The sequence below is a fragment of the Giraffa tippelskirchi genome, chromosome 9, assembly GCF_054371585.1.
Source record: "Giraffa tippelskirchi isolate mGirTip1 chromosome 9, T2T-mGirTip1v1.2.pri, whole genome shotgun sequence".
In the NCBI taxonomy this organism is placed as follows: Eukaryota; Metazoa; Chordata; class Mammalia; order Artiodactyla; family Giraffidae; genus Giraffa; species Giraffa tippelskirchi.
The window spans coordinates 138510647-138536663 of record NC_137283.1 but is presented as its reverse complement, the minus strand read 5'-3'; the positions used below and the strand labels follow the sequence as shown (position 1 = coordinate 138536663).

General features: G+C 41.5%; 1 protein-coding gene and 1 non-coding gene across 17 annotated transcripts in view; both read left to right on the top strand.

Annotated features, from left to right (window-relative positions):
* MAP7 (microtubule associated protein 7) overlaps positions 1–26017 on the top strand; it is a 175956-nt gene that overhangs the window by 5796 nt on the left and 144143 nt on the right. For 3 of the 16 annotated variants that reach the window (XM_081528813.1, XM_081528799.1, XM_081528797.1), the window contains exon 1: positions 16773–17587. The exons of 12 other annotated variants lie outside the window; for them this stretch is intronic. In XM_081528813.1, the coding sequence (XP_081384939.1) occupies positions 17455–17587 (133 nt within the window). In that variant the 5' untranslated portion in view covers positions 16773–17454. Of the gene's footprint in view, positions 1–16772; positions 17588–26017 lie in introns of those variants that run through there. One more of the 16 variants, XM_081528839.1, reaches the window with a different exon arrangement.
* TRNAG-CCC (transfer RNA glycine (anticodon CCC)) lies at positions 13592–13664 on the top strand. The gene has a single exon. It is a non-coding gene; the product is annotated as a tRNA-Gly (tRNA).

Sequence of the window (26017 nt, the reverse complement as noted above, 5' to 3'; positions counted from 1 at the left end):
AGAAAGCACTTGCCGCTGTTACTGGGTAGTCGCTGACCACCCCCAGAGTTGGGGCATTTCAGAGTGGGGGATGTAGCAGAGTATGTGATTAATAGACTAGCAGTTGGAAAGTAAAGATAGCCAGTTAAAAAGACTCTCCATAAAATACACTGGTGAAAAAGAGGAGTGTAAAATCCTTGAAATTTTTCTTATTAAAACTTTTGAATTTGCACACAGCTTGCTGTTTTGGGGGGTGTGGGATTCATTGAGTTTTGTCAAATGTATAGTCATGTAACTACCTCTATGGTAATGATCCAGAAGAGTTCTCTCAGCCCAGAAAATTCCCTTGTGCGGCTCCTCCGTGATCCAGCTCTCCTATCCTTAACGCCTGGCAACCACTGATCTGCTCACCATCCTAGTTTTGCCTCTTCCAGAATGTCATAAAAGTGGCATCCTACACATAGACTTCCAAGTCTGAATTTTTCCCTTAACATAATGCGTTTGAGATTCAAATGTGTTGGGGGGTATCAGTATTTGTTGCTGGTAGTTTGCCATTTTAAGGGAGTCCCACAGATTAATCCATCCACCCATTGAGAAACATTGGATATTTCCAGGCTTTGGTGATATAAATGTTGCTGCAAACACTTAGGTACAAGGTTTTCTTATTTATCTAAGGGAAATGCCTGGGAGTGGAATTGCTGACTCATAGGTAACTACATGTTTACAAGAAACCAATGAACTGTTCTCTGTAGTGGCTGTGCAGTCTTGCATTTCTACAAGCAGTGTATATGAGTCTTACTTGCTCTGCATCCTTGTCAATACTTGTTGTTACGTTTAGTTTTGGTTTTTAGACATTGCACCAAGTTCTTTGAGTAAAGCAATGTAGTCACCTCAAAGTAAATTGGTGCCCTTCGGGATACTACATGATGTTCACTTGAACCAGGAAAACCTGTGGAGGTACTCCCAGAGCCCAGGGTATAATGAGGATTTATTTGGCTCAAATGTCATTGGCTTCTTTTTTTCCATAGTATTTATTTCTTGTGGAGTCTACATTCTGAAGTTGATGATGAACTGGAGTGTCGTCATACAGCACATCCCATGCTAGTCCAAGTTCTCTTCTCCCTGCTTAGTGTCTGTCTTCCAATCCCTTGAAATACGGCTTTCCAGAATTTGGAACTTTTTTTTTGCAGTAAGAAAGTTGGAAGTATTACTATAACTTGTTTTCTTTGTTGGCAGAATTTATATTGTCAAACTCAGTATCAGTTCTCAGCTACTGAAGTGTACTTGTAGAGCTTTGTAAAAAGTCTTGATAATGCATTTGGACCTTTAATTTACTGAGCATGGTCTAAGGTTCTATAAGCTAAATGTGTACGGTGCTCAGGCTTATTCTTTTCTAGAAAAACCAGTTTTAAAAAATTTTTAATGACGTATAATTGATTTACAGTGTTGTTCTAATTTCTACCTTACAGCAAAGTGACTCAGTTATATACACATATACATTCTTTTTTATACTTCCCATTATGGTTTATCCCAGAATATTGAATGTAGTTGCCTGTGCCATATAGTAGGACCTTGTTGTCTATCCGTTCCATTCTATATGTAATAGTTTGCATCTACTAACCCCAAACTCCCAGTCCATCCTTCCCACCCCTTGGCAGCCAGCAAGTTTTGTACTATCTGTGAGTCTATTTCTATTTTGTAGATAGGTTCATTTGTGGCATATTGTAGATTCCACATGTTATTTGTCTCTTTTTGACTTACTTAGTATGATCATCTCTAGTTGCATCCATGTTGCTGCAGATGAATGTAGGTATGCAAAATGAAGCAGAAAGGAAGCTGGATGAAATGCATTTGGTATCTGTGAACTGGGCTTTGCAAACATATTTAGTAAAACTGTGATATTTCAGTTTAGAATATTGAGATTTGGGATGTCTTAATTTCTTCTGTGACTTTTTTAAGGCTCCAAAATTCTCCTTTTTAGAACTGGCTTTGTGGTACACAGAAACATCTTTTACTATGGCATAACTTTCCACGTATACAGCCTGTCTCCCTGACACCATTGTTATAGTCTAGGAAAAGTTGAAATTCCAAGGTGCAATTCTAGAAGGAACCCCCCTTCTTTTAGTGTTCCCGTAACCCAACACAAGCCCTGTTTGGGTGGACAGTAATGTGCATAATAATTGGCTGTAGTGAAAACACCTGGCTGCTTTTCAAGGTTTTAATCAAGGCAGGCCTCTGTTTCCCAGAAGCTCCTGACCTCTTTAGCGCGGCAGACATACCAAACAGGGCCCGGTTGCCTGCTTCCATCATTCCTGCTGGGTTGGTTTATTTTCACAGTAGATGCTCTAAGTTAGTACACCCCACAGCCCTGCTGGGTTTATTTAAATATAGCTCAGTCCTTGGCCACAAGGTCATGTTGTTGAACCAATTATTGAGGTCATGTGCTGGAGCGTCATTGGTTCAGATCATTGGTTCTCACCTTGGGTAGTCTTAATTGGCTATCACCTGGGGACCTTTTAAGTACTCGATACCCACGCTGCACCCTAGGCATTTATCTGAGACTCTAGAGATGGGAGCCAGGTGGCAGTATTTTTTAAAAATTCCCCAAGTGGTTCCAGTGTGCAATCAAGAGTGAGAACTACTTTAGATCCATTTCTACTTAATGCTCTTCCAGTTGACCTTAGATTTAATTTGGAGGTGTTGAGTGTATCTTATGAAAACCACCTGGAAAATTGTAACAGCTACTGCCCTCAAGCTATTGAGCTTACTCTCTTATTTTAGCCCAGTCATTTTCTTTTTAAGGAAAGAGAATATGGGTATGAGATGAGTCCACTTGTATAGCCAAGTATATGTACATACATATTCTGGGACATATGTATGCACTTTATTGTCTGAATATGTTCAGGTAGACACAATGTTAGGTAATTAGATTTCTTTTTGTCCACTTTGCTCAGTTGCTGCACTGCCTTCCTCTACCTCCTCCTCAAAATAAAGTTCAGTTTCGGGTAGATAATTAAAGGGTTCTTTTTGTAGAAAATTATATACTTTTCCCAGAGATCTTCAAGGCGACCCATGAACTCTAATCACCAGGTGCCTGGCTGGAAACCAGCCCTTGTTTCTTCCATCTGTAAATACGTGGCACCAAGATGACCTTAGCCTTGATGCTCTCGCCTTCCATCTCATACCTGACCTGATGCCAGTGCCCTCTGGGCTAATCTTTCCTTCACCTCTTCTTTCTCCTCATTCCGTGGTATTTTACCGAAGTCTTGGTCTGGTAAGCTCTGCCCTTTTCATTTTCCAATTTTTCTCAATATTATTATTCACATCTACGGCTTTGAACCTCACCTCACATGACCATCTCTGATTTTGTTGTGTCAGAACCTCTAGAGACACTTCTGAATTGCAGTTGTGTGTGCTTGCAAGGCTCTGTGGTGCCATCCATTGTGATTGGAAGCCCTTTCCGAGAGGGCTTACCTTTGGCAGAACTGGTCTCCTCTTTTCTGCTTCTTGTAGCTGGTGTCTGCTTAACTGTAAAATCCAAGGCCAAAACAGAAAGGACAGTAGGGGAGATACAATGGCAATGATCCCTGAAGAAGAGTATCTTTTTTGTCATTGTTTTTCCTCAAGATAATACTGAAACTGAGCACATGGGAAGACGTATAGTCTTACTCTCAGAATTGACTGCCCAATTATTTAGGGATAATGCTAAACTATTACTTTGTGCGGGGGCTTTCCAGGTGGCTCAGTGGTAAAGAATCTGCCTGCCAATATAAGAGACAGGTTCGATCCCTGGGTTGTAGAAGATCCCCTGGAGAAGGAAATGACTTCCCACTCCAGTATTCTGGCCTGGAAAATCTCATGGAGAATGGAGCCTGGTAGTCTGCAGTCCATGGGGTCACAAAAGAATTGCACATGACTTAGTGACTAAACAACAAATTACTTTATGCTAGGACTCTGGGGTCTGGCTGCCTGGGTTGCAATCTCAGCTCCACTCCCCACCCCCACAAGCTGAGGGATATTGGGTGAGTTATTTGACCGTTCCTCAGTTTCTTCCTTTTTAAAACAGGGATATTGGTACCAGCTTCATAGAGTGAGGATTAAATGAGTTAATGCACATCAAACATGTAGATCAGTGTCTGACACAGCATAGGCATGAAGTGTTATAATTACTGTGGTCATGACTACTAAGGATTAGTACTGCATCACTGTGACACTGTGGACCCTAGCATGCTAAATCGCTCCCTTAAGCAAATTTTCTAATTGTGAAGTCTCCATAATAAGAGATTCAAATATAGTGCTGATTCAGGCTTGACAGCAGCTGTGATCACAGGGCCATTGGCTTGTCCCAGGTATGGGAAGCATCATCAAAGCACATGGGTGCTCTTCACCTGTCCGTGTTACACACAACCTCCTAGCAGAAGATTGTGACACACTGGCCTGTGAGATTCATGGATTATGTTGTAATTGAGTCAGACAACCATGCCAGCTCATCTTGGCTTATTTTTGTTTCGTTTTTATGGTATTCAATTGTGTTTTTATTAACATATTATAGTTCTAAATGTTCTTAAAGTGTGATTGCTATAGGATTATTGCATTTTACATGAAAGATGGACTTCCATTCTTTCAAACCACAAAGATGGACTTGCCGGTTTGTTATATCCTTAAGAAGTCACTGTCACTTCATTGAATGTTTAGCTCAGCTGGTAAAAAATCCACCTGCAATGCAGCAGTCCCCAGTTCGATTCCTGAGTTGGGAAGATCCTTTGGAGAAGGGATAGCCTTACCCACTCCAGTATTCTTGGGCTTCCTTGGTGGCTCAGATGGTAAAGAATCCGCCTGCAATGTGGGAGACCTGGATTCCATCCTTGGGTTGGGAAGATCTCCTAGAGAAGGGAACAACTACTCACTCCAGTATTCTGGCCTGGCGAATTCCATGGGCTGTATAGTCCATGGGTTGCAAAGAGTCAGACACGACTAAGCAACTTTCACTACAAGGAAAATAGAGGAAGCATATACAGCTTGCCTTCTGCAAACTTCCATAAGAAAGTTTGGGTTTCTTCAAAGTATAGGCATGAAAGAGAAAACATCAGTAAGCTGTCTTATTTGTCAGTTTCCTATTGAATTTTATAAGAGACTTTCTTAAATTGCAGAGGCTCCATTTACAAGGCCAATTCTGGTTGCGTATGTGTGTGTGTGTTTGAGAGAGAATGGCATGCACACGTGCAGAGACATTTTCCCTAAGAAAACACTGTCTCCTTCACCTTGTAACTTAGATTTTTATATCTTGAAAATAACTTAGTAAATCTTAAAATGTCACTTTCTCCAGGGGGCCCTGGGTTTAGATGCCTTCAGGTTGTCTTTATATGTATAGTAGATGCTGTGGTAATTGAACAAATATGCTTTTTGCCATCCTTTATTAAAATTTGTATAGTTCTTCAGTGAAAAAAATTAATATTGAAAATAGCATTATTATATAATATGCTTAACACTAGAACAAACCCCTTATCTTGCAACAGTGGCTTCCTACCATCTACCATCTCTGTGAAGATGCTCCTGTTGGTATATAGCAAGATACATCCACATGCTTTGTCCAGAGACTTTGTGTTAAGTCCCAGGCTGAGAATCAGAAAGTAAAATACAAGTTGAAGAAATAGCTGTACAGTAGAAAGAAAGCATGAAAATAGAGAAAAGGGAGATGGAGCTATTTTTAGTTCAGGAGACCTATGAGAGGACAAATACCATAGTCTTATAATCCAGTGAAGCCTCATGGGAAAGAACACTAGTTTGGCATTTCTAATTGAATTTCTTGGTAGTCCAACTGTATCTGAAGTAGTCAGCTTTGAGAATGTCATCTTGTTTATTTACATTTGCCTGCTACTCTGAGCATGGAGGAAAAAAAAAAAAGGAGTCCCCATCATCCACCAATTTGTACAACACAAGTCTAAACCATACACGTGATTAGAACCTCATGTCATTGTGAAGGCAATTAAGGAGTCATTCAAGAAGGTTTTGGAAGAGGAGGAGCATAGAATGTCAGGAGGAAAGAGAAAAGGGCTATTCTAAATCTGGCTGCTGGTTCAGAAATAGGACTCGGCGTGTGGCTCTTGGACACCTGTGAAGTTGAGTTAACACTGCTCTGAAGTGTATGATGACTTTTTCATGTACAGAAAACATGATTTTCTATTACTGATGTACCTACCTGAAAACACCTCATGGAACAATTTTCAGGATTGCAGTTATTTTTAAAGCAAACAGCTTTGGTTATGTAAAACGCCCTCTTTTGGTTTGTAAACAGAAAGCAAGGACAAAGTCTTTTTATACTGAACCGGATGCAGCCTGGCTTTGCGCTTCAGGGAGACATGGGTGCCTCTTGTTTCAGGGGTTCGGGGTGAGTCTCTTCCTCTGTGCCTATGGAGCCCAGGTAATACTATCTCCAGCAAGAAAAAAATTTGAGAGGGAGAAGATATTTTTATTATGAGGTTGATTCCTTTCTGCACTATGGCATGTATCTGGAACAGCCTTTTTTTTTTCCAATACATTCAAAATTTTAGTACCTTTAACAATGGAAGTGTAGCTATTTTGCTTTATGATAAAAAGGCAAAATGGTGTGTTTGTGATATTTTCTGAAGTTTGCCAAGTCTCATTTGGCATTGTAATCCTTCTTCAGTAGCCTGTCTGAAGTGTACATGAGTTTTAAAATGAGGGCTTAGAACATAGATGTGTAAGGTAAAAGGTTTTAGAGATGAGGTTTCGGGGTGCCTTGAGTGTCCTTATCAACTCATCCATCTTTCTGAGATGTTATTTATTTCTATATAAGAGCCCCTGAAATCTTGATGGCCCTAGGTTAGGCAAAACAAAAAGAAACTGTATTTATCAAAAAACAAACTGGGTTGCTAGTAATATCTACATGGAAGTACTTCATATCTTTTTTTTTTTTAAGTAATTATTGATGCATTGGGCTTCCCTGGTGGCTCAGATGGTAAAGAATCCGCCTGCGATACAGGAGACCCGGTTTCTATCCCTGGGTCAGGAAGATCCCCTGGAGAAGGAAATGGCAACCCACTCCAATATTCTTGCTTGGAGAATCCCATGGACAGAGGAATTCTTGGCAGGCTACCGTCCACGAGGTCACAAGGAGTTGAACACGACTCAGCGACTAACACACACTTTGATGTATTAGGGACATCTTTTATTTAGCACTTGCAAATTTTGAAAGCTTCTGGGCTTGCTATTTAACCCAAGTATGCTTCTCTCTTACCTGTATAATTTATTTACTTTTAAAGATTTGGACCATTTTTAAAGGCTTTATTGAGTTTACTACAATATTGCTGCTTTTTTTTTTTTTTAATGTTTTTGGGGTTTTTGGCCCTGAGGCATGTGGAACCTTTGCTCCCCGACCAGAGATCGAACCCGTACCCTCTGTATTGGAAGGTGAAGTCTTAACCACTAGATCACCAGGGAAGTCTGTACCTGTATAATTTAGGTTTAGGCTTCTGGTTGGTTGCACACAGTTACAATGGATGTGCTAATCCTTTTCACTAGGAGCCTTCAACTGAATAAAAATGACCAAACCTCAAACTTGCCCACCAGCATTTTATACTTTAGCATTTGTTAGTCACTTCCTTCCACTAGGTTGATTTCAGAACTGTGCCAGAGAATTGTATTTCACTATCTCTCCTTCCATATATATCTATATACCATGGTTTCCTCTGATTTAAACAGTAGGAAGGATTTCTATAAGTTTCATATCTGTACTTTCTAAACCATTTAATTTTGAGACAACCAGGCTGTTTAGTTCTTATAATGATAAAAAAGGATTTGTTTGATGCTTTGAAGCCAACCTGTATTGGATTCTCAGTGAAAAATCATCAGTGAAAATATAGGGGGATTTAATCTCTTCTGAGGTGTCCAGTTTATGAATACTATTTTCATAGAGCATTGCAATATTGGAAATGATTTGAGTAAATAGTATCCAGCCTATTCAATGAAGGTTATGATCGTTGACAGATAGACCTCTGACATGCTTTATTTCAGTGTGGTAATAGGGTCTTCATCTCGGGGTCACTGACTGAGATGGTTAACTTTATGTGTCAACCTGACTAGGCTACAGGACCCAGTTTGGTCAAACATGGGAGTAGGTGTTGCTGTGAAGGTATTTTGCAGATATGATTAACATATACAGTCAGTTGACTTTAAGTATCTCCTCCTCTATCAAGAAGCTTACCCTCGATAATCTAGACGGTCTGATCCAATCATTGAAGGCTGTCAGAGTGAAAACTGAGGTTTTCCAGAGAAGGAAGAATTTTGCCTCAAGACTATAACATACAAGTCATGCTTGAGTTTCAGCCTGCTGGCCTTCCCTACAGTTTTGGACTTGACAGCCTCCACAACTGCAGCAGCTATTTTTCTTTAAAATAAATCTCTTTATATATATTTTGGAGAAGGAAATGACAACGCACTCCAGTATCCTTGCTTGAGAAATCCCATGGACAGAGGAGCCTGGTGGGCTACAGTCCATAGGGTCGCAAAGAGTTGGACACGACTGAAGTGACTTAGCATATATATTTTACATATTATATTTTTCTCCAAAGACAGAGAACTGAACCCTGATGGATACGTTGATCCACAGAAAGAAAACCAAGGGTTTACCTCTAGAATTATGCAAAACACTTAAATTACTTTTTGAGAGAAAATTTTAATCTTAAGATTAAAAGAGGATATTAAACTTTCCTAAATTGGAAAAAAATCCCAATTGATGTCAGGTTTTATTTTAGGAGAATTGGGAAGAGCAGCAGAGGGTAAGGATTGGGGAGGCGGGTAGGTTTCAGAATCTGAAACACATTGTTCTTGAGCTGTTCTGTTCTTCACTGGCCTAAAGACTTAGAACTGTCTTTCGCCTTAAAATGTCCATAAAATAATAAACTGAATTGGCTTATATTTATTGCTTTTTCACTCACAGACCTTTAGATCTCATCTCTCAAGTCACACAGCCACAGTGAGCCATCGTAATAAATTGTGTCATGAAAGGAAAACTTGTATGTCTTATTCACCTTTATGTCCCCTTCACCGGAGTTTTTCACCCAGTAGCTTTCAGTAAGTTGTGGGTGGGTGAGAGAAGAGGGAGGCCTGCAAGCTTGCAGATGCAGGAATCATAGCATGGGCCTCTGCTATCTGAACACCCACTGAGGGAGGCTTCCATTGTTTTCATTATTTAGCTTTAAGTCTGAAACCTCTGGGGGGCATCAGTTGAATGAGTAAAGCGATACCGCTGCAGAGCTGCCTACAGAGTGAAGCCCTGTGAAGTTTAAGTGTAGAGAGTCAGTGACAGCAAGGAAGAGGGTAATTTGAACCTCTCTTGGGCTTTTTCTCTCTGCCCAACTGTTTTCCCTGAGGATACAGCTTGAGTTTCCATTTTCGTCAGGTCACAGAGTGGCAGGATCAGAAGGGACTCTAGAGTCTGAAACTCCAACCGGTGTACCATGCATTAGCCCAACATATCACCCCGGATCAGTGTTTGTGCACAACTGTCCTCGGTGATATTACATTTGGTAACTTCCAATCACCCAACCTCAGTCTGTGTGCTTAAACTACACTAAAAGTTTGCCTTTAAATTCGTTCTTTTTATTCCTCTTGAGTCTTATTTTCTCCAGAGAAAATGTACTTTTTTTCCAACGATCCTCCTATGTTACAGGCTTGAATCTTTATACGTCTTAACTTCTTTTCTGAATAGGTTATTTCTCATCCCATTTGAAATATCGAGCTCAGACCATGTGATCTGAGGACCAGGAAATGGAGAAGGCTTACTCCTCTGACCCAGCACACTGGCTGGGTGCTGCTGTCACCTGTGATGCTGTCAGGATGGTCACTGCCTCATCACACTGAGATGTAGGAAGCTTACTGTCCGAGGGCCCTCCTTCCTTGTGTCTACTGAAGCTTGGCTAGGTCTTCATTTTGTACCTGTGCAGTTGTTCCTTTTTAATACAAGAAGAGGTGTTCATATGTATCACAACTAAACCCATCTTTTTAGCTACAGTCCATTATTTCAAACCGTTGATCATTTTGGTCCTCATTCGAACCATCCCTCGCTTTGTTTCTTCTGCAGATGTAAAGTCCTCGTTCTCATCTGCATCTTTCATAAAAACATTAACCTCCTTTTCTGCCCACTGCCTACATCTCAGCTTTTATTTGGACTATTGGTATACCCATGCTCACTCCCCTGCATAAGTCTTCCCCATGCTGGGGGATGCCTGTATAAAAAAAGTGAATGAGTGATTCTTGGATTTCTCTCTTTTGCTTTCTGTCCTCCCAGCCACCGCTTGAGATCCCTTTTCTCCACTTGGACAAAGTTATTATGTGACAAGGTTTTCTTAAGTCTCACTCCTTGTCCCTTCCTACCAATCCAACCACAGCTGCCAGACTGGCCCGTCTGGATCACACATTTAGTCATTACCACTCCTCAGTGACGCCCCTGTCCTTGTTGGGAAGAACAATTTATGACTTGGCACCTTCCTGCCTTCCATTGTCATCCGCCAGAGCACCTCATCTTGCATCTTTGATGTTTTACCAAAACTCCTAAAAATGAGGAACCTGTTTCTTAGTTTTCTTGTTTTTCTAATTGTATGGTTCAAAAATTAAACATGTAACTTGCTCATAGACCAGTGATGGATAGATAATTTTTAGAAACACTGCTCTGGGCATGTGTCTCATTCTTCTATTGAATCCAGTGATTGATTTCTTTGCCTCATTTTGAATCTCTAAAATTGGTTATCTAAGCTCATAAGGCTGTCACTATTAAAGGAAAGGACCTTTCATGAGCATTTTAACTTTTGTCAAGGAATTCAGAAGCCCATGTGATGTATATTAATAAAGTATTACCACTGAGAATAATGAACAGGAAAGCCTAAAGGCTCTCTAGCGTATGGTACTGGGTTAAAGTTTAATGTGGCGTTTTATAATATTTGCAACTTAGCTAGTGATACCTAATGTTTAGGAAAGGGTTTTAAGGAAAACTTAATCTCTGTACCTTATGATCAGATAAATGATCCCTCAGGGTTTTACACTTGTTTATAACAGAGCAGACAAGGGAAAGTGGACTTTGCTAGCACCATGAAGTGTTCATGCAGCAAAGATTTATAGAAATGTTACAAAAGGCATGGCAGGAACCTGGTACTCCTTGGTTGATGGCACGTAACTACTAGGGTAGTATTTACTGTTTTTCTTGTAAGTGAAACTCACTCAGTCATGTTCCACTCTTTGCGACCCCATGGACTATATAGTCCGTGGAATTCTCTCGGCCAGAATACTGGAGTGGGTAGCCTTTCCCTTCTCCAGAGGATCTTCCCAACCCAGGGATCAAACCCAGGTCTCCTGCACTGCAGGCGGATTCTTTACCAGCTGAGCCACAAGGGAAGCCCAAGAATACTGGAGTGGGTAGCCTATCCCTTCTCCAGGGGATCTTCCCAACCCAGGAATCAAACCAAGTTCTCCTGCATTGCAGGCAGATTCTTTACCGACTGAGCTATCAGGGAAGTCCTTTTTCTTATAAACCTGTTAACAAAAGGTGGTAAGGAAGATCAAAGCAAACCTGCTTTATTATCCTTTCACAGAGTCAGTCTGCCTTTGTGCAGTATTTCTTTGTCCAGCTCTGCCTAATGCTGCAAGATGGCAGAATGTTGTGCCTTTATGGCCACAGACACCATCAGGAAGTAGCATCATTCTAGGAAACTGTAAGGAAGCCTTTTAACTTCGAGGAAGGGGATGGCAGAGAACCAGCTGGGACCTTTGTTCCCTAGGAGTTGTTTTGATTTCACATTCACCTATGCTGGCTTTATCGTTTTCAAACCAGGTATGGTTTTTTTAATTATATTAAAATATGGATTTCTAAAGCTCCTGCTTGCAGTAAATTGCAGCTTACTTTGGGGAGATGCATAAAGTATTTAAAAGATTACTGAAATCTAGTAGTTTTGAAGAATTAATAGTCTCCACAACTATAGAAATGTGGAAAGCATTTTGGCACTTCTGGGCCCCACTGGAAAGTAACTTATATGGATATAGAACTGTAATTTACCAGTGACTGACTGGCCATGTGATCCAGCAGTAGTGATTTTTGTTTTCAACTACAGTCCTTGATTAGTACAAATCAGCCCCTTTACCATTTCTGTAATGTTTTTGTAAAGCTCACTAGGCTTTCAGAAAGGAAAATTTAGGTATGCTTTCTCACTGATTAAGCAGATTTCTCTTTGCAAGAGGAAATTCTTTGGTTATCTGAGGAGCTGTTTTCCAGTTTTATGGTCACAAAAGCTTGGGTAGCATAAATATGAACAGCAGCCTGAAGGTTATCTGTGGATGTGTGTGCCTACATGTGTTTAGTCTCTTATATAACATCATGACAACAAGGCCTAAGTCATGAGCTGACTCTCCTGCAGATCAGCAGGTTTAACTCTGTTTCATGCTCGTGGTTTGGTGCCAGCCAGGCAGCCAGGGTAGAAACACAAATAGACATAAATTCATTGTATACTGTGGGAGTGGGGTGGGAACAGCAGTTGCTCAAGGGCCCGTTGGCCTGTTTGGTTCATAGCAATGATGAGTGGTACCATATCCACCTATGATTTTTGAGTACATTTTGTGATTTTTCTGCTAATATTTTTTTCTCTGTACAAAGTCAGGCTACTTGTAAAATCTACCCTTTTGCACCAGTTGGTCTCATTTGTACGGAGTCTCTGTTACTACATCACTTACTATTTTAACAGTTTAAACAAAGCACTTGTAAAACCTGATTGATTCTTGGAAGTCTACATGCCCACATTCCCATGGGAACTGAATGAAGCTCCTGTATCTGCAGGCGACAGGCAAGGACAGTCGTGACATGTTGAATTGAAACTGCTTATTAGTGCTGAGAACAGTAAAGAAGTTCAGAGTAGTATTCCTTTTAATTCTGGAAATATTAATTTAAGGTCCCACTCTCCCCCTTTTCACATTCGCTTTTATTTTGGGTCAGAGTGTAAAAAGGAGATTAGAGCCCCAAACTCTGTCCCTTCAGGGATCAAGCCAGGACAGTCCTGCAATTGCATAACTTAAACCTCTGGATCTGTTAAAGGCTGGATTTGAGCATTTAGGAAACTAATCTCAAGTGTATCCGTATGTCTTAAATGACATAACAAATGTTTACCTTGTGGGTAGGAAAAAATACTTCATTATGATTATTTGATCTTGAGCTGTTTGCTTTCCTGTGACTGGTCACAGCTGTGACTGTGACATCACAATCAGGATCCACAGGGCAGCAGGGTAAAAGGATCTTGGCTTTAGAGCCGATGGGCCTGAGTTTAATTCTGACTCAGTGATTTAACTAGCTATGTCACTCGAACCTCTCTGAGCCTCTGTTTCCTGATCTATCAAGGGACAGCTCTCTCTCAGGGCTGCTGTAACTAACCAAGATAACATGGGCTGTCTTGGTGGTTCAGATGGTAAAAGAATCCACCTGCAATACAGAGGACCCAGGCTCGATCCTGGGCTCAGGAAAATCCTCTGGAGAAGGGAATGACAACCCACTCCAGTATTCTTGCCTGAACAATCCCATTGTCAGAGGATCCTGGCGACTTTCACTTTGTGGACTTCCCTGGTGGTCCAGTGGTTAAGACTCTGCTCTCCCAAAGCAGGAAGCCCAGGTTCGATCCCTGGTCAGGGAACTAGAGCCCACATGCCACAACTAAGACTCAGTGCAACTAAATAAGTATTTTGGGGCTTCCCTGGTGGCTCAGACAGTGAAGAATCGGCCTGCAATGTGGGAGACCCGAGATCAACCCCTGGGTCAGGAAGATCTCCTGGAGAAGGGAACCCACTCCAGTATTCTTGCCTGGAGAATCCCATGGATGGAGGAGCCTGGCAGACTATAGTCCATGGGGTCCAAAAGAGCAACTAACACTTTGACTTTCAAGATAACATATCTAACGCACCTGGCACAGTGTCAGACAGGAAGTTGAACATGTTGCCAGCTGATGGGTTCTTATTATATTCCTATACTTGAGACCACACTGCCTTATGAGTTGAGTGATGGTGGCAATCTCTGACCTCCTTCGGTAGGCACTCATTTTCCCCTGCCCCCCAAAAATGATTATAAGTATAACTTGTATTCTTTTAAAAACAAAGCAAAACAAAACAGCCATTTTCGTGGTTTTCACATTTTGAGACAATTCGAAATTTTCCAGGATACCCCTCAGGCTAGAGCAGGAACAATTCCGTCTCCCTCACTGAGGGGTATTGCAGTGAAGTTCATGGAAGAGGAAGACTCTTGATTGCCTAGGTTGAGTGTTGGAGCTGGGTTGTCCTGTGATCTCTCTTCCCCAGGACCTTCATTCTGCTGGGAACCTTGAGTGCAGCCACAGACATCAAGGAGGACTCCTTCCTGAAATTTGTAATCTCGTCTGGACAACTTAAACGCTAGATAGTATTTGCTTTTTTGTTGCATTTCCCCCATAAAATGATTGAGGCCATCCTTGAAAGTAATGGAATGGACACCTTTTGCAGAGGTCAAAAACCACTCTTAGAAGACTTTTTTGTTGTCCTTCGAGGACAAATAAATATGGTCATTTCAGTTTTTTATTTAGAAGGTGGAGAAGAAGATCCCTTTTTCTTCTTTCAGTAGTACTTTTATTAAACTCAGTGGTGATGATCGTAAGCTGTTAGCTATATTTGAGTGAGGAATATTTTCTGAATGAAATCGGTCATTTGCCCAAGACATTGATTTTCATTTTCTCTTCCAAAAGATAGTTTCAACTATACTTCATGTTTCTCTAGAGAGAACTAAAATAGATTTGAAAATATTTCGGATATGTTTATGTATGATAATTGGCCTGTATTTATTAATCATCTGATTAAAGAAAAATAATTAGGAAATAAAAAATTCTTTAATCCAGAAAAAAGCTTACCAATTACAGAAGGTTATGGAAATACATTAACCAGTTTGAAGGCATTTTCTTTCCTCTCCACATCTTGCCCTCTCTGTAGAAGTTGGAGAAGAGGGATCTGGGATTTTAAATTATGTGGGCCAAGAATTTTTTATAAGAGGGAAGATTGAAGGAGGAAGAAGGGAATCTAAATTTTCATCATAGACTTGCTGCCAACTAACATTTGACTTGGGCAAGGACTTTATTTCGTGGGCCTGGGCTTCCTTGCATGTAAAATGATGCTGATTCAGATGCTTTCCGAGACCCATTCAACTCATTTTCGTCTTTTATTCCAAATGCCTATGTCATGATTTTAAATAAGCCCCATATCTGAAACTTCCTACATTTCTCTAAGCCACAAATCAAAATGCATTAATTAAATATCCCAGCCTTTGGAGGGAAAGATTTCTGAAGATTTATCTGTTGTTTTTTTTTTCCAGCAGGCATTTGCTAACCATTTAGTACATTTCTAGCCCTAGGCTGGGCAGTATAAGTAAATAAAAAGCAGAAGTATTCCTAGATGCAGTTGACAGTTGAACTGAAAACATCTTAAATAATTATGAAGCAAAAGTGAACTAGTTATAAAAATGTATTATAAAATATAATTAAAGCAGCTGATATTTATTAAGCACTTTTTTTCTGCTAGCACGAGCATCATTTAAACCTTGACCCTAATCCTATGAGACAAATGATGTCATCAACCCAATTTTATATAGAAAACTGAAGTACCAAGAGAGTAGTGAATTGTCTGAAGTTACTCTGCCATGCCAAAGATTTAGATAGGATGTCTTCCTTGCCTTAGCACCCCTGGGTCCCCTCTTAGATAAATAAGTTTGTGGTGGTTGTTTAGTTGCTAAACCATGTTTGACTCTTTGTGACTCTATGGACTGTAGCCTATCAAACTCCTCTGTCCATAGGTTTTCCCAGTCGAGTGGGTTGCCATTTCCTTCTCCAGGGGATCAAACCTGTATATCTTGAGTCTCCTGCATTGATAGGCAAATTCTTTACCCCTGAGCCACCAGGGAAGTCCATAGTAAGTTTAGGGATTGAGAAAAAGTAAGAGTAGGCTGGGGGTGGGAGGATGGCTACAGACTTTCTAAGCCAACTTGAATTTGATTAAAAGGCAGAAACAGAGCAAAGATTATTTTCTTAATTTGGAGTTTGACATTTTTAATGTCATTTATTGTATATTTAGGTTTTCTTGCACACAGCATAAATTTTAGGCAGCCTAGAAATGGAGAGTCTCATAAAATGAGAGAGATGATTTCAAAAGAAAACAGTAATCACATGACTGTGTGCTTTGGAGAAATCAGTCCAAAAAAGAGCTAAAATTGGGTCAAGTGTTGGGAATTGCTCAGCCCTGCTGGTAAGGAGTTGCCCAGAGCAGTGGGAATTCAGGGGAGTTTGCTGGATCTAATCAAGGCAGCTTTTTGCCCATTGGAGGATCGTAGTGTCTCATTTGTATCCCTTCAGCATGACCTGCAGAAGCAACATTTCAGATTGTGGACTCGGTGAGAACAGGCAGAGTTCTCCCCTGCCTGTCTTCAGTGGAGAGCCTCAGGGACATGGCCAGGCTAGTCCTCATGGCAGGTACCACCAAGCCTGCACTTATACAGACTCTGGGGTCTTAAGAGTGTCAGGGAAACTGGCATGTGTTACCGAGTGTGAAGTGAGCTGGAGGGTACCAGCCAAGCCTTCCTTCATCCAGGGGCTCACAAACATTGTTACGATGGAAAATCTGGTCCCCCAAAGAAGCAAAAGTGGTCTCACCTTGAGCCCCTTTCCCCAACTGCGGAGTCCACTGCTGTCTGTACAAGCAGAACACATTTCTCCTCCCCTCCTGCTGCCACTGCCGCTGCGAGGGAGAGGGAGCTGCCCAGCGGCCAGGCGGCCTCGCCTCCTCGCACTGTAACCCTCTGCTGGCGAACTCCCAGGACCAGCATCCCAGCAGGCTGGCTGCTGCCTCTCCACTGGGGAGATGGAGCCGCTCCCAGCCCTCCTCGATTAGGATGTGTCAGGGTTGTCAGGGCAACTGTTCACGGCAGCATCTCCTACTTCCCCTTCTGTGCTGCGTGCTGAATATTTTCTGTGTGGTGGCAGGAAGAAGACTGGGAAAAGGTGCCGAGCAGGAAGGAGAAGCTGGGATCTGACTGAGCAGGTTAGGCAGTGGAGAGAAGCATTCGCCCCTGCGTGCCTTTCGCAGGGCTTTTCTGGAAGGAGAGAGTGGGAGTGTGTGGGTGTGGGTATCGGTGTGTGAGTGAGCGAGCTGGAGCCAGCACACGTGCCTGTGAGGAGTAAGTGGGAGGGGGCTCGAAGGGGAGGGGACGCTGCTAGGTGAGGGGGAACTGCAGGGCCTCAGTTGCCAAGAGGCTGGTAGTATCTGTCAGCTGTTTGCACACTGTTTCCCCATAGGGGATCTATTACAAGTGCTGAAATGAACCAGCAGCTTAGAAACTAGCGGCTTCCTGGGAGCTGCGATTATATAAGCATATACTTTGGATATACTAATAATTAAAAAACAAGTTGCAGCGGTATGCCTGGATCAGCTACAGCTCTCCGACAAGAGAGACTGAAGAAGACCCATGCAAGGCCAGTCCCCCTTGGTCTATTCACCATTAATGAGGAAGATGAGCAGCAGAAGAATGGACATTCCAGGAGACCAAAAGGTATGCATCAGCCCTACCCTGTGGTCAGAGCCAGACCAGCCCCTCCCGTTTCCCACACTCCCTACAGCACTCTTATCAACTAGGCTCTGGAGCACGCTGTGTGGAGTGCTGGTGACCTGCTAGCACAGTTTGCTGGTTATATTTACGCACTCTGTAGGGCTGTGTGTGTCTGAAAGGGAGAACAGATTTTTGCAGATTTGGTAGGTTTCAGATCAGCTGCCTATTTGACTCAAGGTGCTTTCTGGGCCTAGAGAGCTTTAATCTTCACCTGCTCACTTAAACAGTCACTAGTGACTGTCCTCATCAAGTGGAGGGAGTGTGAGTTCTCAAGGTTAAAATGAATAGCTCCCTGAATAGCTCCCTCCATAGGTGCATCGGGCGATTTTCTCCTTGAGAGAGATGAGTTGGATCGAGTGACCCAAGAGTGCAGCCTTTCCGTGGGCAGAGGGTCAAGCTGTTACTTCTTTTTCTATTTTGAAGTGCTGAGAGAGGAGGAAATCAAACACCCAGCATGACTGTGGGAGGCAAGGCTAGGGAAGCAGGGAGGAGACCCTGAGGTTTTATAACTTCTGATGGCAACTCTGCTGCATCTGAAAAGAGGTTGAAATGTGCTGGGTATGGAAAGGAGAGGACCAGTTCTTGTTTTGTCCCTTCATCAGGATGAAATGGAGCAGCAGCTCGCTGGCTTCTTCCATCTCAAGTACTGCATCATCTTTAACGCTATCTCATGGCCACCCTCCTGGGCCTGCAGTCACCATTCAGACAACATCGTGCATTTTTGAAGCAGGACTTTAAGGCTTTCGTTTTCCAGTATCATTCTTGCAATGCCTCCTTCCCACACACAGATGAGCTATTAAGCTGATCGGTGATCAGTTTTGTTGTTTCCTATGTGCTGATTACCTTTTAGCTCGTGTTCAAATTGTTCTGTCACCGAGAGATCACATTTTGCTCAGTGTGTCTCAGAGCTGTAGCGTAGCAAAGGAGCAAGGAAATATTTGAGCAGTGATAGAATGAGCGTTTACATAGAAGCCACTGTCTGAAGACAGCTGGCTCTTTCTCTCCTGGTCCTGGAATCAATCTCTTTGCTTTTAGGAAATATAATGTAAACTCTCTGAACCAAAAAGTATATTTTAATCTCATCTTTAAAAGGCTATACAGGGAAGTCCTAATAAGTAGAGTGTTATTACTGTAGTTGATCTCATTTCACTGTCAGACTTCGTTTCTGTCTGAGGACCAACCATCTTCAGGTATCTGATGCTGTGTGACTAGAAGGTGACTAAGGTGATTCTTTTATTTGCCCGTGAACTAGATCTTGATGAAAACTCAATACTTTAAATTGTTGGTAGCAAATCATTTGGCCTTCTGGCATTTGGTAGCTTTAAAAAATTGATGTGGATTTGTTGAATTGTGGCCGCTGTGTATTTTTGGAGTTGTTGATTTGTGGCACTTTTCCCCTGTGTGTCCTAGAACAGTAATTTAGGATCATCATCCATTTTGTCCTTAGTAATTTTTTTGAATTTCTTTTCTGTCTCCTGTTCTTTTCAGTTGCCTCTAGGATTTTATTTAAAAGGAAAGAGGGCTGGGGGACGGAGGTGCTTCTTAAAATCGATTTGTTTTTGGCATTTTATGCAATTTCTTGGGCAAGAGATTTAAATTGAGGAGTTTCTGATCCCCTGCTATTTTGGTTTTTCTACCTTCTCCCACACCAAGGGCAGAGGGGAGGGGGAAAGAGAAGGGGGAAAAAGCCTATGCTGATAAGGATGTCCAGACTTTCTGTATATCCCAGAATGTCTCTAATTTAGGATACATACAGTAAAATAAGTAGATCAGGCATCTTAGGTGTCTCTGATATTCCTGATGGGTAAGACTATTAACTTCGATTCTGAATTTGTCAACAGGTCTACAGGAGCAATAGGAATGTTCACTTTTAAGTCTAGCTTTGTCCATCAGGAGGACAATGATGGAAATATTGTCTGCACTGTCCAGTATGATAAACCACTAGCCACATGTGGCAAAGAGCACTTGCAATATGGCTGTTACAGCTGGCAAACTGAATTTTTTAATTTTATTGATTTTTAGTTATATTTAAAGATGGCCACGTGTGGCTAGCGGCTACTTGACTAGACAACGCAGTTCTAGTCTATAGAGCTATGACTTTCTGAATTTGTCCTCTTTGTCCATGCTTGATTGCTTCCTGGTGCTAGATTTAGTTGATACTGAAATGAATGTGTTATTAAGAAGGGCAGCAGGGAGTAGATAGTCTGTTCTCTGCAGAGGAGCACATTAACCTGGATTTATAGATAACTTCATTTTTCCTTTTCCACTTAAATGTTATTGCCTGCTCTGTATATTATTCTTACCAGTTGCTCATTTCCTATGCCATTTTAATAAACTCCTATTTTCTATATTATTTCCAAAGCATCACAGCAGGATAACATACAGTTTATCTTTTAGTCTAACCATTAAGATAAGCAATCAAAAACTTTTGAGTTTTATTTTTTTTTTTCCTGCTTACTCCATGATCTAATCAGCCACCTGGTTTTCAATGCTTAGTATCTTTGTTGTATCATTACCAGGGATAAAGAAGCTTGCTATCTAAATTGAATAAGCTGAATGTTTCTGTTTGGGATTTCCCTGGGTTAATGGCAGTAGCACCTTTCCAGGTACTCTGTTGTTGGGTTCATCAATACGGATGAACGCGTCGATTACCATCTGGACTCCCAATGGTAGCTTCAAAATTATCTGATAGGGTCATGCTGTAGTTTGGTTAGCTAGTAGACTAGATCAACTATTAAAGGAGGGATTTCTCTCCTGTATGCTGCTGCTGCTGCTAAGTCACTTCAGTCATGTCCGACTCTGTGTGACCCCATAGACGGCAGCCCACTGGGCTCCCCCATTCCTGGGATTCTCCAGGCAAGAACACTGGAGTGGGTTGCCATTTCCTTCTCCAATGCCATAAAATCGATAGCAATATGAATGTTTTTATGCCTTCTTATTATTGATGTATAGCACTTAGTAATTGGGAATGAACTGGACTTATACTGTTGCTGTTACACCTCAGAACCCAAGCCTCCATAACTGCTGCCTGTATAACTTGCTTAGGAGAGATTGTTTAGGTATTGCAGTGACTGAATAGGTTTCAAGGCCAAAGTGCCTTGTAAGTTTTGCTGAGTTCAGTGTGATTATTTAGTAATATGACATTTCTCCCTAAACCAGTGTTTGTTAATTGCTCACTCTATACAGATTACTCTGCTGGTCATTGGAAGGGCTGCAAAGATAACTGACATGGTTTCTGCTCTCAGAAGTGTTTAACTGTCTAATAGAAGAAGACAAGTACGTACAAATAATGCAAGGATATTAACTGAAATTAATTAAGGGCTGATAATGTAATGATATTACCTCTGCATACATCCATGCCTTTCTCTAGACTATAAACTGCTTAAGGGCCAAGTCTACTCCATGTCATAAGTATTTTGCAGGTGCAGGGAAAGCTATTGAATAGAGATAGATTTAACATTCAGAAATAATTTTCACTGGTTCTTAAAGGTCTTACTAATGCAGGGATTCTGAGAGACGTTGATGGTATTAGAATCGTCCTTCCAAGATAACTACTTTGAAGGTGTGTAGCATTTGGATGTATCTGATGTGTTCGTTGTTTTATTCTCTGCTGCACTGCATTTATCTAATAGTATATTGAGGATTCTGCTGCTTGTTGCTTTCCCTCATAGTATGCATCGTTCTCTTTGAAAAAATACAGGCCTATGTTCACAAGGTAGAATCAGTTGACTACTTGTTAGTATCTCGGTTAACCCCTTCTGCCCCTTTTGTTAGCTAATCGCAGGTTAGAGTGTAAAGAAATAAAAATCTCTCCTTGAAATCAGGACACAGTAGTTGTGAGAAACCGAGCTCCTCTTCTCCTCTTCCCCCCATTTTGTTAAAAGTGTGTATTGATGGAGCCTGCAAGTGACTCTTCTTCTTTCAGCTTGTCCTTTGCAGAATTTCTGCCAGTTAAGGTTTCCAAATGAAATACAATCTACCATTTGCTGCCTATATTCCTATTGGATAGGTGGTGATCTAACAACTGTAATGTCCTCTTTGTAAGTCACGAGTCTTTTTCTTTTCAAGGGAAGTGATATGTTAAGACATGTGAATGCCACTCTAGAATCATTCTCACACATTTCCTCGTTTCTTTTTCTCTTTTCTTTTGTAAGACTTGGACTGTTGTCTGTTCCAGTGTTCTTATTTGTGCTATTTGAAGACTAGGCAAAAGGCTTTAGCCATAGAATTTTACAGCTAGTGAGGCAAAAGTATAGTTTAGAAAAACAGTGATACCAAAGATCTCTATTATGAGGGGAAACATCTTAGACAAAGTGATTGGCATATCTTGTATTTGTTAAAGAAACCCCAAATATATTTATTCAAAGCATTTATGTTTTTTAAAAAATAGAGGATACCAGGAACAAGGGCCACAACATCCAATGTATGGCTTGCACTCATTGGATTCTCCATAAATATCTGTACGTAGCTGTCTTTCAGGCATTCCTATGTTCTAGAAGTAGAAATTAGCATAGATGGATCACTGTGTACTAGGGAAACATGATTTAACTGGTACATAGCCACGTTTTTTTGAACAGTGAGCTACTGTATGTAATAGAATTTGTTTCCTATCCAAAACTAATAGGTTTAAAACTTGTGTGCCTGTTTCAAGCTGTAATTGATGGAGCTAAAATTTAGCTGACTGCTCCAACCATAAGAAGTCAAAACACATGTTTGATGAGGCTCTCCCAGCTGATAAATCTTTGACCTTATTTATTGGAAGATTGATGTGAGTATCCATTTCCACTAACATCAGCATGTCTCAAGGAGCATTTAATTTGTTGCTGCCAAAAAATTTCCAGGTGACTTGCAGGCACCTTGACCATATTTTTAGCAGAAATGAACACCTTCACAGCAACAAAGGTAATTTCGAGAGAGTCCGTCTTAATGCCCAGATTTTTGTAGGCATTCAGAAAAAGCCTCATTTATATTAGACCCTCTGTGGGGTGTTAGGTTTAGGTTGCAGATTTGCTAACTTCAACAGGCAAGTCATACCACATTGTACCTCAGATGCAAAGACCCAGAGATACCATTTATCACAGACGGACATGGACCTTGTGTTTGAAATAGTTGTCAGAGCACCATGGAAATAGTTTAGCTGACTATAAAATGCAAGTCCTTTTTTTAGGCTATATGCCCAGCATTGATTTGTTAGTGAGAGAATTCTAACAGATGCTGTCCAGATTCTGAAGAATTGACCATCCTTGGTCCAGTGTGGCATGTGAAATGAGAGTAGAGCTTAGGAGTACAGACCAAGGAAAATTATTTTCACAGTTTTGATTGAGTGTGAAAATAGGCAAGTTACGTTTATTTAACCTCATTATTTCCAAGCCTCAGGTTCTCAGCTGTAAAGAGAAATTAATAAAATGATACTCACAGGTGGTGGTGAGAATTAGCAATAACGTAAGTACTTAGCACCCTTTCTGGGAAATAATTGGAATTCATTAAATGAGAGTTACAGAAATGATAATTTGTAGTCCTATGCCCCACATTTTCTGTTAACTTCTACCAGCATGTTCTCTTGGGGGTATGGGCTATGGGCTCACAGAAAGACCACAATGCTTATCCCTTCTGGCACCCTCATCAGAGAAAGATTTTTCTCTAGTCTGATCTCCTACCTTTTAGTGAAGTCACTCAGTTGTGTCCGACTCTTTGCGACCCCATGGGCTGTAGCCTACCAGGCTCCTCCATCCATGGGATTTTCCAGGCAAGAGTACTGGAGTGGGTTGCCATTTCCTCTCCTACCTTTTAACTTACTTGTAAAAAGTTTCCAGGAAGGCTGCCTCTTCTCCGAAGCCTTTTTAGTCCCTTCGCCACCGTAGGCATATGTGACTGGATCATTGTCCCATGCTTATTCACATGGATCAGATGGACCACATCTGATCAGGTAGGTTACTCATCAGGTAGATTACTCATTGCAAAACCCTGTAATTTTGTCATGTTAAGTGAGGGAAGTAAATTGCATTATGTCAGATCACTTACTATTTCAAATACAGCTCAGGGAGTAGACCTTTTCTTCCTCTGGATGAATGGAAACACCTGGTCTTTAAGGGAACAATAGCACCAATCCTCTGCCCTCTTTTTGTCATTGCTGTTTAGTCACTCAATTGTGTTGACTTTTTTGAAACAGCATGGACTGTAGCCCTCCAGGCTCCTCTGTCCATGGAATTTTCCAGGCAAGAATACTGGAGTGGGTTGCCATTTCCTTCTCCCGGGGGTCTTCCCAATGCAGAGATCAAACCCACGTCGCCTGCATTGGCAGGCGTGTTCTTTACTGCTGAGCCACCAGAGAAGTGCTCTGCCATCTTGGAAACCGATCAAAAGGAAATTTTTTCCTTAAAATTTATTTTTCCTTCTGATATGGAGTGTGTGTGTCTGTGTGTGTGTGAATTGCTTGATGGAGATATCCTAGATTTGTGGGCAGGTTTCTACCAGTGACTTAGGTTATAGGTGCTCACATGTGGGGCTGCCAATTTTATGCAAGCCATTTTTCTTTTTCTATATGTGTATTTTAAGCACCAAGATTTGTTCTAGGTTGGTTTAATACTTCTCTATGGTAGTCTCGTTTCATTCACTAGTCGGGCAGCAGTAAGTGTGACAAGCATGAGTTGGATGTTTTAGCTGCTGTTACTAAAGATCACAGGCTGGTGGGTCTTTGTGCCCTTCCTCCTCCTCGTGTCACTTGGGTTTCTCCTCCCCTCTCCACTTCGCGATACCTGGCCGACTCCTGCTTGTCCTTCAGTTCTAATGTCATTTCCTCAAGAGACCAGGTAAGGTCCCATGTTCTATGCTCTTGCAGGATCTGGTACTTGTCTCTTCTCTTCAAATTGTAGATCATTTGTCAAATAGCTATTGAATATCTGTCTCCCACTTCCCTGGTGGCTCAGATGGTAAAGCATCTGTCTACAATGTGGGAGACCCGGGTTCGATCCCTGGGTGGGTAAGATCTCCTGGAGAAGGAAATGGCAACCCACTCCAGTATTCTTGCCTGGAAGATTTTCCATCCTGGAAAATCCCATGGATGGAGGAGCCTGGTAGGCTACAGTCCATGGGGTCTCAGAGAGTCAGACACAACTGAGCAACTTCACTTGCACTTTTCCCAACTAGACTAAACGCTGAGCAGGCAGCAACTGTAACTTCTTGTTTACACTGTATCCCTGCACCTACAAGGCCTGGTACATAATTGAGGGTCCCTAAATACTTGTCGCATGACTGATTAGAGACTGGTACCCTGGCAGCACCAGCCAGAGAAAATGAGGGAGCACAGCTGGGAGAGACTGTCCAGGCCTTGGAACATTCCAGGGACCAGACTTGGCTTTGAAACTGGCAAAGCGCTAGAGATACCAGATCAAGAATCATCCTGCCTAGTGATGGGACAGTGACTTTCTGTTAAAGACATCGTTCCACTAGCTTTCGTGCAGAGATGACCTGTTGTTGGTTTTCTTCTTCCAACAGCTAAGAGTTGTGATAGAGAGCCTGCAGATAGTGCAGTGACTGACTTAGAGCAAATTCTAGTGCTAGACCATTCCAGAAGCACCTTCTACCATCATCTTTCCGTGACCTGCTGAAAGCTCATTATAAAATAGTTCATTTTAATTTGTGGTGGTGGTTGTTCAGTAACTAAATCGTGTCCGATTCTTTGTGAGCCTATGGACTGCAGCATGCCAGGCTTCCCTGTCCTTCACTATTAGTTTGTGGTATATATTCATTATCACCACATTTGAGATGTTAAAAGATTTACTTTACTTTGGAACTATTCAAATTCACTATTATGACTTAAAGCGTAAGTTGCAATCAGAAGGAGTTGTGGCAGGGGAGAGAGTGACATAAGAAACAAATCCTCGTTTACTTAAACCCTCCCTGAGTTCTTTGACAGAAAGTGTCTGCCATTTTTTCCTGCTGCTTTGTGGATCAAGAAACATTTCTGAGACCAGAGCTGCTGTTAACTTACCAGTCCTGTGTGTTCCTAGTCATATGCCTGCTGATCTCCCACCAATTTTGGTGCATCTCATTAAGCCACCTCTGAAATGTCCTTTTATGCGTTTCTTTTTACTGTCTCTACGTCAGCCTTTTTTTTTTTTTCCTCCTCAAGACCCAGAAAAACAGGTTCTTTGTCAGTAGACAGGTCCTGGTGCAGACCTTTGTGTCAGCAACTTGTATAGATGCAAAGTAGCAACTGAGACTTTCGGATTCAAAACTTCAGCACTCTGAGTTTTTACCCTGGACTTGTTTCAGGATCACTTTTTTTTTTTTTATGAGTTGGCTACTTGTTAGTGCTGATTCTTCTGTGATACTCCAGTGAACCCTTCTAATTTTTGCTTGTTAGTTCCTCAG